The 11,636-nt window shown below is 38.9% G+C and overlaps 2 protein-coding genes across 2 annotated transcripts; both read right to left on the bottom strand.

The window, feature by feature from the left end:
• Positions 1 to 3,855: 3,855 nt before the first annotated feature.
• Positions 3,856 to 5,197, bottom strand: LOC128860341 (fas-associated death domain protein). Its single transcript, XM_054097812.1, has 2 exons — positions 4,625 to 5,197; positions 3,856 to 4,549 (listed from the first exon to the last, which is right to left on the bottom strand). The coding sequence occupies exons 1-2, from the start codon at positions 4,895 to 4,897 to the stop codon at positions 4,049 to 4,051; spliced, it is 774 nt and encodes a 257-aa protein (XP_053953787.1). The 5' UTR covers positions 4,898 to 5,197; the 3' UTR covers positions 3,856 to 4,048.
• Positions 5,198 to 9,716: 4,519 nt separating this feature from the next.
• Positions 9,717 to 10,970, bottom strand: LOC128860917 (uncharacterized). Its single transcript, XM_054098713.1, has one exon. It carries the CDS (start codon positions 10,968 to 10,970, stop codon positions 9,717 to 9,719), a length of 1,254 nt encoding a protein of 417 aa, XP_053954688.1.
• Between the last annotated feature and the right edge of the window lie 666 nt (positions 10,971 to 11,636).

Below are 11,636 nucleotides of genomic sequence, written 5' to 3'. Positions count from 1 at the left end.
TGTATATCCTTTGTTGGGCGTTAAGCCAAAGTTTGTTGTACGCTCTCTATAACACCATAAATCATTTCCATTAAATGTTGGGGAATGCTGCTGAGGTGACAGTATTTTGTCGGATATAAATAGAGGTTCTGGTGCCGCACGTCTTGTTGTCATACAAATGGAGGGGCCGCCTTCGAACAGCAGATGGTTTTTATGTGAAGTGTTTTCATTATACAAATGCTATCGGCGGTGGTGAGCGACTTGTTGAATATCGCTTCCTGATGTCCATATTTCAGAGTGGTGTTCACAGTGTGCTTTGAGCCTAGAATCAACCAAATGGTAGTCACGTATAAGCTTACTCGTCTATGGTGTCTTCAGATTAGATTAATAATTTTACCGCATTCTCTTAAGCGTGCCCAAGGCCCAATGGATTACTGGTATCAGCAGTGGGATATATGTTTGAGCCAACTTTTACGCAGCCGAATAGCCACCAAAGGTGCCAACGTCATCGCTTCTGGAGTATCTATGAATAGGTCCATCCCACAATAGAGTCTGCTGACGTAGGTTAAATGGCTGCCCTAGTTTAGGGCACACTTGGACAAATATTGAAAATTCGTCTGTTGTGATGCCATACAGGGGAGAGGAGAAAGAAGAAGGGAAGGAAGAAGGAGCATTGGGATTGGAGACGATGATGACCATGCATTTTACGACGACGCCGACAGTGGCTGATTTACGTTCGTAATTAGCCGCAAAAAGTTACTGATGAACTTCACCAAATTTTTGATATTTAGACCCGCTATATCCGCAGGCGTAGCGAAAAAATGAGAGCCCAGATGTCTAAATCTTTGCCAAACGTGAGCAGGGCAGCTGAGAAGAAGGTGTTGAGATAATTACACCTCGTCCTCAAGACAGCTTCTGCAGAACGTACTTGAGGCAATCCCAAGTCTCACCGCATGAACTCCTAACGGTCAATGTCCGGTAAGGATACCCACCAAATTCGAGAGCTGGGGCTTTGTTAGCCGTAGGAGTTCCCTCGAGCGTCCCTGATCTACCCGTGGCCAGAAGGACCTCGCGACCTTGCACGTTTGCGCCCTAGCCCACCGCTCGCTGAGTTGACTCGAGGCCCATCTTTCCAGGAGCAGACCACAGATTCTTAAGAGAACCCCAATCCTCTCATTTCGCGATGGAACCGTTTCCAAATTTCCCTGTCTAGCCACCTCGTCAGCCCAGCAGTTACCCTCTATGCCTCTGTGACAGGGAACCCAAATGATCCTGATGTCGAGGTATTCGGATGCAATCGGGAGAGAAGCCAGACATTCCCCGACCAATCTCGAACGCACAAACAACGAGCCCAAGGCCCTAATTGCCGCTTGGCTATCGGAGTAAATATTTACTTCTTTAACGGTAATTACCGAGATAAGCAGCCAATCCACTGCTTTCTTAATTGCGGATACCTCCGCTTGGAAAACACTTCAGTGGTCCGGAAGCCTGAGTTTAAGTTTGATGGGAAGCTCTTACAGAATACTCCCTCACCAACCCTTACGTCCAACTTCGAGCCATTCGTGAACATGTTTGCCATACATTGCCGCCAAATGTTGCACCCCGCCCAATCATCCCTTGAGGGAATATGAGTAGAAACAGGTGCGCTCGGACCTAGCGTGAGTGTACAGTGATCCAGCGTCGTGAGGCCCCATTTCTTGTCGATAGCGCCCCTGCAACCATACAAGGCAACTGTTGCCTTCCTAATCCTCTCCTCAATGTTTGGCTTCCACGTAAGACCTCTGTCAAGGATAAGTCCCAGGTACTTCACCTTGTCAGAGAGCACCAAAGAAGCGCCTGCTATTGAGGTGGGAAACACTCTAGATATTTGGATTTCCTCGTAAATAAGACGAGCTCCGTCTTCAGAGTATTTATGGAAAGGCCGCAGTTTGCGGTCCAATTCATAACTAGATTCAGATAACCCTGCATCAGTTCCATCAGAGTATCTAGAAATATGCCTCTGACAATACAATGAGTTCCACGTCATCCGCGTAGGCAATCACCTTGCAACCCCTCCTCTCCAGCTCGTCCAACAGATCGTTAAGTACGGCAATCCAGAGAAGTGGCAAGAGAACACCGCCTTGCGGAGTGCCTCTGTTCACTTGCCGGCGGAGAGAGGTGTCGTCCCATTCTGCCACGCCCGTTCTATCGCTAAGCATCATGGGGATAAACCTTATAAGTTCGGTTCCGACTCCTAGTTTACCCAGAGACCTGGTGATTGCCTCCGGGAGGACATTATTAAAAGCCCCCTCAATGTCGAGGAAGGCGCCTACAGTGAACTCCTTCTGATGTAGGGACACCTCGATGTCCTTAACAATTGTATGCAAAGAAAACTCTACTCCTGTTGTTGTTGTTGTAGCAGCATAAACATTCCCCATACTTACATACGGGGAATGCTGCTGGAGTGACAGTCCTTGGCCGGATATAAATCCGGGTCGTTTCGGTAACGTAGAACCGACTGTCTACTCCTCGTGTCGGGTGCATGACGCTAATATCTAAAATTTTTCATTTTCATCATGCAAAAGCCGACAACAAGTATGTTTGACACGAAGCAAGTACGTGTGTCACCCGACACGCACACATATAAGCTGCTGGACAGCAAATGAATGAGTGTTTCCCCGAAGCATAAAACAACCGGTAACTGCATCGCATTGCATAAACGAATAGAACGAGAGTAACGTTACTTTTATTCAACGCAGCCACCCCAGCTTCACTTACCTGCCGGCAGGACGAGGTGACGCGTCATACATCTTCTCCAGCATAGCGTATCTTTTGTACAGTTAATATAAAATAAATAAGTTAGTATCTACAAAGTCCCTAGTATCTATGCACATATTTTTATCTGCCGTTTTCTGGCCAGACATTTGTGTGCCAACAACTTCAACTAAATCGGATGTGCAATCGCTGTCGCTTTGAAGCCAATTGGCAATTTCTTTAACATGTTTTAAATTACCTAAAAAAGATATTGCACACATTTCTAAAAAAAAATCACCTCAAAATAACATCTACAAAAATACTCTGTTTTTCTTTCGTATAGTTATTTCCTTCCGAAGAACCTCCTTTTCGTATAAGATGCAGTTTGTTAGAAGCGCCGCGAAGTTAACGTAGCCTTACCCATGGGAAGCAATTGCACCAAATTAACAAATTATATATTTGAATTGCCAACAATAATATTTTTTGTCCTTGTTCACTCCACTCGGGAGCATAGGTCCTCGACAAGACTCAGTCTTGCGTTGGTTTCATTAGCCAACCAATAGCCCATGGAAATTAACCATAACGATTAACGGTACAACGAAAATGCAAGAAAACTAAAAACTTATTATTTTACTGGAAAAAATTGTTGTTTTTTTTTTAACAGTATTAAAAGCCAATTGTATTGATCTTTTAATTGTCAATTGTATTGATCTTTTAATCAAGAAACTTTTGGTAATTATTGGTATTATGCGTAGAGCCAATACTTAAATTTAAAGGGCACATTCGGTGGGAGAGGCCTTTATGTCTATGATACATATTTGGAAAGTACTTAAAATTTAATTAAATGCCCTGAAAATACACGGGCTTGTTCTAGTTGCAATCACAACCGCTGTTTAGAAGATTTTTGAAAGCTTCACGCTCGATGTGAAATTCCAACAACTTTTAAATCGACACAATACTGCCCTATTTTTATTTACTAATCCACTTTCACATATCGCACCAAATTATGTACATATGTATGTGCCGAACATCCGCATGCTATCAGTTTAGCATTTGCAAGAGGCTTGTGAACGTTTCTAAGTGCTGCATTACTGCCGCTTTTCCTATGTGCCTCGAACAAGCCCCATATTTTAGCTTTGCAACCTCATTTCAGAGCGCAATAGTTTATATTTACATTGTTGTCGTCGTCTCTGACTATTATAACGCCATTTAGTACATTCAAACGAAATTCTTAAAACTTATTCTTTTTAATGAATAAACTTCCACCACAGCAAATTTTTGGTTTGTTATCAATGTCGTCAACAACTTATAATTGGCACTATAAATATCACTCGTCTCAATGCGACATAATATCATCAACCTTGCGTCGAAGATCCTTGCGACGTGCACGTTCCAACGCCTCTTTTATAATACGTAAATGCATTTTAGGATCATGGCAATCATCCTCTTCGAGTATTTGCAACACTTTATAAACTCGTGCACTAAGTTCACGCGGGGATTGCAATTCGATTTCGTCCATTTTGCCTTCACGTATTCCCAATTCTCGTCCGAATGTCCGCCAATGGGTGCCTAAATGTTGTGAAAGCATCCTATAAATAGCGGCGCGCTTTTGCTCCGATAAAGCAAATGGATAATTGTTTGAATGATTGCTACTTGAACTGCTGACGGTAGAATTTGTGGAGCCTGCTGTTTCAACAGAAGCCGATCGACGAGTATTATCACAGTAAATATTGGCGTTCTTCGTCGGTGCGACGTGACCGTTCATAGAAAGTTTGTGCGACATTTCATTTGCGATATGTATGTCATGATAGTGATTAATACCTTCCGCAGAGGCATTCTAAAAACATAAATAAACAGGTACAGAACAAAAATAGCGGTTGTTTGTTAGCTTTCGCATGCGATCTACACTTACACGTGGAGGTATATACGCTTCTATCGCCTCGTCGAGTTGCTTATTGCCTAAAAGGCGCAGAGGCTCAACGTTTGCCTCCGAAATGACGTCGCGGCGTTCAAGACAGTCTATTAAATCGCCTATAGTGCGTATACATTCATAGCGACGTGGTGAACCTATGTCATTTACGAACATAGATTTTAGTTCGGTGATGAAATCTGGAGTTAGCGGATCACTTGTTGCAATCGTTATGAGTAAATCATAGGACCAGTGCTGTGGATGCATCTCTTCCATTACGTTACCTTTGTTTTGCGGTGCGTTAACTCACTAACATTTGTATATTTCTTTCGAATAAATATTTGTTATCGATTATTCGATAATTCGATCGATGAGGAATAATTATGTATGAGCGCACAAATGGAAATCAAAAGAAGTGTTTATTTATATTCTTACATTTATTGTTTACAATTAAACCGTTACAAAGGCAGTCTTAATGCGAATCTATACCTTGCCTGGGTGAACGCTTATATCGGGAGTTTAAATAATTCTATTCGATATTTTGAATTGGTCTCATTACTATGAAGTCGACTTCCTTTAAAAACAGCTGACAGCAATAAACTGTTGCTGGTTGTTTTTGTTTACGATTTGACCGGAAGGGTTGCATTTTTCTTAAGCCCATTAGTTTTAAAATTGTAAAAGAATAGCAGATATGACTCGGTGCAAAGAAATTGTTTTTAGTGGTTGAATATGGTATACAAAGAAGAATGATAGAAACAAGATTGCGTCCATCAGAGAGTGCGTGACGTCACATTAGCTGAGTTGTACAGAGTACTATTAGCTCTTCGCAATAAATTTAGTGCTCTTTTATACCCAAAATGGAAAAATTTTTAAGTTAAGTGTTTGTTTCTTGTTTTTAATTTAAAGCTACCGGAACTGTAAGTTAAAAAAAAAAACTGTATTATTAAACAAAAGAAGGTTACAAAATGTCATTCTGAGAAGATTTTAGTGCTAATGAAATTTTGTTGATTCTTATAAAATTTGATATTTTGGAAGTGCAAATGTTATTATTATTATTATTACAAACTGAAACTTATAATTAAAATTGTAAGCCTAGTTAGGAAAGCTATGGCTGCTAAGGCCTTCAGCTTCTTCTTATGATGTAAAATTAGTGCTTAATTAATGTTTAATACTAAGTGCTTATGCGTCGTTTAGAATTTCATTATAAGTTAGGAGATACAATATAATTTTTCGACATGCTTGTTTAAATTTCGTAATATAATTTTGATATTTTTAAGAAAGCTATAATTTTTTTAATATTATCGATTGTGGGGTTGAAAATACATTGAATGGGATCGGAGTTATGGAATATATTTTTTCTTAGTGAGTTGAAGGCATAACATTCGGACATAATGTGATTAATGGAGATCGGGGTGGAGTTACAAAACTGACATGTTCTGGGGGTATTGCTGTCGATAAGGTGATTATGGGTTAATTTTGAATGGCCCAAACGTACTCGCGTGAGCTTAACAAGGTCCATTCTAGAAAGTGAAAGGTTAGCGTGTTTTGGGAGGTTGCTTAAATCAAGCTTTTTTACATTTTGCGCTTTGTACCAAGTTGAGCATTTTTGCCAGGTCTCAGACTTATATTGTTTTATGAATTTTTTCTTAAGAAATTCAGCTATATCATTAACATTTAGATTAGTAGTTGTTAATACTGGAGCTATGGTGGCGTATTTAGCTGTGCTATCAGCAAATTCGTTACCCTTTATAAGGGCATGGCCCGGGGACCATATCAGTAAAATATTTGGGTATTTTGTTTGTAAAATACTACGGATAGAACTGGGATAGTAATCATTGTTTTCGATATTGGATATGGCATCGAGAGATGAAAGTGAATCGGAGCAAATTGCAAATTTACCTTTTTTATTTCTAATTATATTAACAGCCGACATGATAGCAATTAATTCAGCAGAGTAGACTGTACTGTATGCAGCTAGGTTGGATACTACTAAGTTTGCATTTTCGGTAGTTACGCCAAATCCGATCATATTATTGCTTTGGGAGCCGTCTGTGTATATGAAGGTGTAATCCTTGAGTTCATTTTGTATGTGTGCAAAAGCTTGTTGATATATTATAGCTGGTGTTTCGAATTTTTTATACTTTCGGAGCTCAGTGTTAACTATGGCTTTCTGTAAACGCCAGGGGGGGATGTGGGTTAGAATAGGTTTTAGTGGTAGATATGGAAGGTTAAGTTTTTTGCTGTTGAGGACTGCTCTACTAACTGCTGATGGGACTCTTTTAGATGGCCTATTTTTTTTGTAGGTTTGAGCGATTTTGAAGAGAGGGGCATCATAGCTGTTCATAAGCACTTTATTTAATTTATTTGTGATATAGTCCCTTTTCGCTTCTATTGAGGGAATGTTAGCTTCAAAAAGCATATTATTAATCGGGGACGTTCTAAATGCTCCTAGCGCGGTTGTTATAGCCGCAGTAAGAATAGTTCTTAATTTATTTAGAGCAGATTTAGGTGCGAAACCATATAGGAAGAGGCCGAAATCAATTCTTGATATCAAGAGCGCTTTCGTTACTTGTATAAGTGTTACTGAGTTGCAATTGAATTTGAAGCTAGAGAGGCACTTGATGATATTAAGGCGCTGTGAAAGGTTTTGTTGAAGAAGTGCTATGTGTGAATTCCAATTATAGTGGTTGTTAAAAGTGACTCCTAGTATTCTTAGAGTATCTACCTTATTTATTTGGATGTTGTTGCAGTGGACAGAGGGCGAGCACTGTTTTTTACGGCATATATGTAAGTGTTTGCATTTTTGTACCGAGAGTGAAGCACCAGAGTAGTTACACCAGGAGTTAATGTCTCCAAATAAATTGTTTAGATTAATACTAACATTTTTATCTTTTTTTTGTTTAACTAAAAGATTGAAATCATCTGCGTAAGCGCAGAACGAGACTTCTTTATAAAAAGAAATTGTGGCACAAAGCTTGTTGTATGCTATTAGGAATATAATTACTGAAAGGGGTGAGCCTTGCGGTATTCCGTTTTGAAGTGGGCAAGTTTCGGAAAGGACATTGTCTAATCTGACTTTAATTTTCCTATGGGTCATAAAGTTTCTTATATAGTTGCAAATTCGCGGCCCGAGTTTCCACTCGAGCAGTTGATCTATTATAGCGTGGATTCCAATTTTATCAAATGCTTTTGCGAAGTCGAGTGATATTATTGACAGATGTTTTCTTGCGGATAAAGATTCTGCAACATGATGGTCTACATATAATAGAGCATCTGTTACTGACTTTCCCCGCTTGAATCCAACCTGATTGTTATGGATAAGTTTGTTGCTTCGAACAAACCACCATAACCTGTTTGATATAATTTTATCCAATAGTTTAGATAAGCATGGATTTAAGGAAATTGGCCGGTATGAATCGATTTCAATTTTGTTTGATTTAGGTTTTAATATAGGGGTTATTATAGCAAGTTTGTATGATTGGGGTATATGGGATTGGAGAATGCTATTGTAGAAATTAAGCAATCTGTTTGTTACTGACAGAGGAAGTTTAGAGATCATAGAGTACGTTATTCGATCATAACCAGGTGTTTTACCTTTGAGGTTTTGCAGAGCGGATTTAAGTTCGAGTAAATTTATTTCTCTTTCAATTTCTAATGCTTTGGCGTCGGAGGTTTGTGGGAACGTAATGTTGAGAGATATATTCTTTTTATCTTGAAATAATAGAGGGAATTTATTATCACTAGATGAATTAGACCAATGCAAGCCAAATTCATCTGATATTTGTTTACGATCTGTAATGTTGAAAAAGGGTGCGTTGAGACTCTTCAGGCAGTGAATTCCGTGTTTTGTTTTATAACCACTAAGTCGTTTTATATTAGCCCAAATTTTTTCCGTTGGAGTGCTGGGGTTGATTTGGGAGGTAAATTCTTCCAATGATTTTCTTTTGGATTGTTTAAGTTCCCTTTTAAAAATCGCATTAGCTCGTTTGTACCTCATCACAGTGCCTTGGTTAATGTTTCGTTTGAGGGAATTCCAGCACTTATTTTTTTGAATACGAAGCTTCTGTAGCTTTGAGTTCCACCATGGGACATTGTGGGTGTACTTATTTGGGTTAGATTGGGGGATGGAAGCATGTGCGGCTTGAAGAATAATTTTATTGATATTAGCGGCCTCTTTATTTATATTATCGGCTACCGGGCGGTTGCAGTTGTGTTTTTCTGAGTGTTGACTGAATGATACCCAATTGGCTGTTTTAGTAATAAATCGGGGTTTTTGGACTTGAGAGCTAGGCTGCTGAGACTCAAAAAGTGAGACGAGTATAGGGAAGTGGTCGCTTCCACATAAGTCGTCCTGTATAGACCAATTGCAGCTGACAGCAATTGTGGGGGAACAAATTGAGATGTCGATGTGAGTAAGAGTATTGTGTGTGCTAAAATGAGTTGGGGAGTTGTCGTTAAGGATAATGAAATTAGATTGAGAAATGAAGTTGGCTAGGGTTCTGCCTCTGCGATTGGTATAGACGGATCCCCAATTGGGATGCCTGCTGTTGAAGTCGCCCATAATCAGGCTAGAGGATGTGAAAGTACCGAGAACATTTTGCAAATTTGTTGTGTTGAAGTTTATGTTGGGTGATATGTAAGCAGATATCACATTGAACTGTTTTTGTGAGTATATTTTGACTCCGATAGCTTCGAAATCGTTATTTAAGGTTATTTGCTCGTGCTGGATGGAATTGTGAATAAGAATGGCAACCCCTCCAAAAGCATTGGAGGAGTTAAGGGTATAAATGTTAAAGTTAATTGGAATAGGAATTGGTGAGTTTGGTTGAATATGCGTTTCCTGTAGTGCTATCACTTTTGTATTATGTTTCTTTATTAGCAACAACAGCTCATTATAATTGTTAAGATAGCCTCTAATATTCCATTGTAGTATTTTAAGCTTCATATTTTAGCTTGGAGATAAACTTTAGATATATTGTTGCTGTATACGTAAATGTAAATCTAAGTATGGTTAAATTAAAATTTATAGTTGTTTTGAATAAGTTAATTGGTAATAGAAATGAGTGTAAGTGTGAGTGATTTATTTTGGTAGTTTTTATAGTTTAGGTTCTTCGTCGGAGTCGGATATGGGCATGAAATAATCGTTTTTTTTTAGTAATTCTTGAGTAATTTTGCTGCATGGTGAGATAGTAGAAAGGCTTTCCAGAATATTATTGGTTTGTTGGGATATGTGGTGTGGTGAGTTTTGCGTTTGTTTGGCGTTAGCGGTTTGAGTGAGTGAGTTTGATGTTGTTTTGTTAGTAGGATTATTTAAACTATTGGTTTCGAGTGAATTCTTTGTTTTTTGTAGTTTTGATATACTAGTTTTTGTTGGTGGGGATGTAGCAGGGCGTTTTCCTATTGTTGTACTTGTTGTCGTTGGTGATGATGGTGTCTTGTTAGTGGATGTTGATTGACTTGTTATGGTGACGTTTGCATAAGTGCTTTTGGATTTTACAGTTTGTGTATTATTTTCGTTGTATTTGCGCAGTGCTTCGCCCATGGAGCATTTTGTGATGGTTTTGATTTTTAGAATTTCTTGAGTCTGTTTAAATCTTGGGCAGTCTTTGTCTGACGATGCATGATCGCTGCCACAGTTTGCACATTGTTTACGTGTACAGTCGGATGGAGAGTGGGGTGGAAGATTGCAGCCTTCGCATGTAGCAGTATTGGTGCAGCGTATTTTTGTGTGTCCTAGTAGTTGGCAGTTTTTGCAGCGCATAGGTGTTGGATAGTAAGGGGCGACCTTAACTTTATACCAAGCTATGTCGATGACTTTGGGTAGGTGGTAGAGGTCAAAAGATAAGACAATTTTGCCAGTAGGAACAACTTTGCCCTCAGTCATGCGGGTAAACTTATATATACCAGTCACGCCTTGGATTTTAAGTTCCCGCAAAATCTCCTCCTCGTTTACTTCGTTTAGGCAAGGCGCGTATATTATTCCCTTTATTGTGTTTAGATTGTCTTGATATTTTGTTGTCACTGGACAGAGGTTAGCAATCGTTTTTAACTTTAGAAATTTCTCAGCTACTTTTGAGTTACGTGTTAGTATCAGTAGTGAGCCGTCTTTAAGTTGTTTAATGTTTTCGATTTGGGTAGATATTGCGTCTAACGATTTTTTAATTACGAAAGGACTGAGTTTTTGTAGTTCATTATTAGGTGATTTAATAGTTATGTATTTGGGTTGATTGAGTGATGTTTGTTTGTATGTGAGCGGCGGAAAAGAGTAGTCGGAAGTATAGTCGTCAAATTGGCTTAGTAAAGAAAATCTGTTTGTTGTTTTGTCTGGCGGTTCTGGTTGTAATGGCATTTTGCTGCTGTTGTGTTGTTATAACTGTTTGCTTTGTTGTTTTATGTTGTATACGGAATCACAAAAGTGTACAAAAGCGAGAGTAGGATAATTTAGAGTTAACTGTTATGTATAACTAATTCGCGAACTACGAACACTTGTTAGCACACGTCTGAATAGATTGAGAGCTAGTCGATGACTGGAAGTGCAAATGTATTTTTATTGCTCCTTTTAAGTTAATGCAAGAATATTAAATGTTCTTCTTTCAACTCTTCTTAACATTGAAAACCTTTTTACACATTTTAAAAAGCGTTCGAATTTACTGAATGCTGATTAAAACCATAGAGGTGTAATCGTTTCTTCCGGTCCTCAATCCTTAGTGTGACATAGGGCATCAAGAGGTGTATGCATCGTAAAAATAAGCCACAAAAACCAGCAAATACAGCAGATAAAATTATTTTTTTACTAATTATTAGTAAGAAGGACATCATAAAAACAAATGTGTGAAAAATAATACATATTTATTAAGTTTTCCGAATTTTCCGGCATGTGCATAATTATGCACATGAGGTCCGAAGGGGTTGATTGAAGATGACACTTTTGCAATATTATCAAGAGTGGGCGACAAGGAAGAAGAGGGCTCGCCAAACGATTTGGACAGTGAAGTTGAGGACATTTCAGAGGCAG

The sequence above is a fragment of the Anastrepha ludens genome, chromosome 4 (genome assembly GCF_028408465.1).
Source record: "Anastrepha ludens isolate Willacy chromosome 4, idAnaLude1.1, whole genome shotgun sequence".
NCBI classification, from domain to species: Eukaryota; Metazoa; Arthropoda; class Insecta; order Diptera; family Tephritidae; genus Anastrepha; species Anastrepha ludens.
Note: the sequence above shows the minus strand (reverse complement) of the source record. Positions and strands in the feature narration are given on the sequence as shown.

Coding starts and splice junctions, on each gene's coding strand:
- LOC128860917 (XM_054098713.1), bottom strand. CDS start 10,970: ATGCCATTACAACCAGAACCGCCAGACAAAACAACAAACAGATTTTCT.
- LOC128860341 (XM_054097812.1), bottom strand. CDS start 4,897: ATGGAAGAGATGCATCCACAGCACTGGTCCTATGATTTACTCATAACG. Junction 4,550..4,624: donor AAGCGTATATACCTCCACGT/GTAAGTGTAGAT, acceptor TTATGTTTTTAG/AATGCCTCTGCGGAAGGTAT.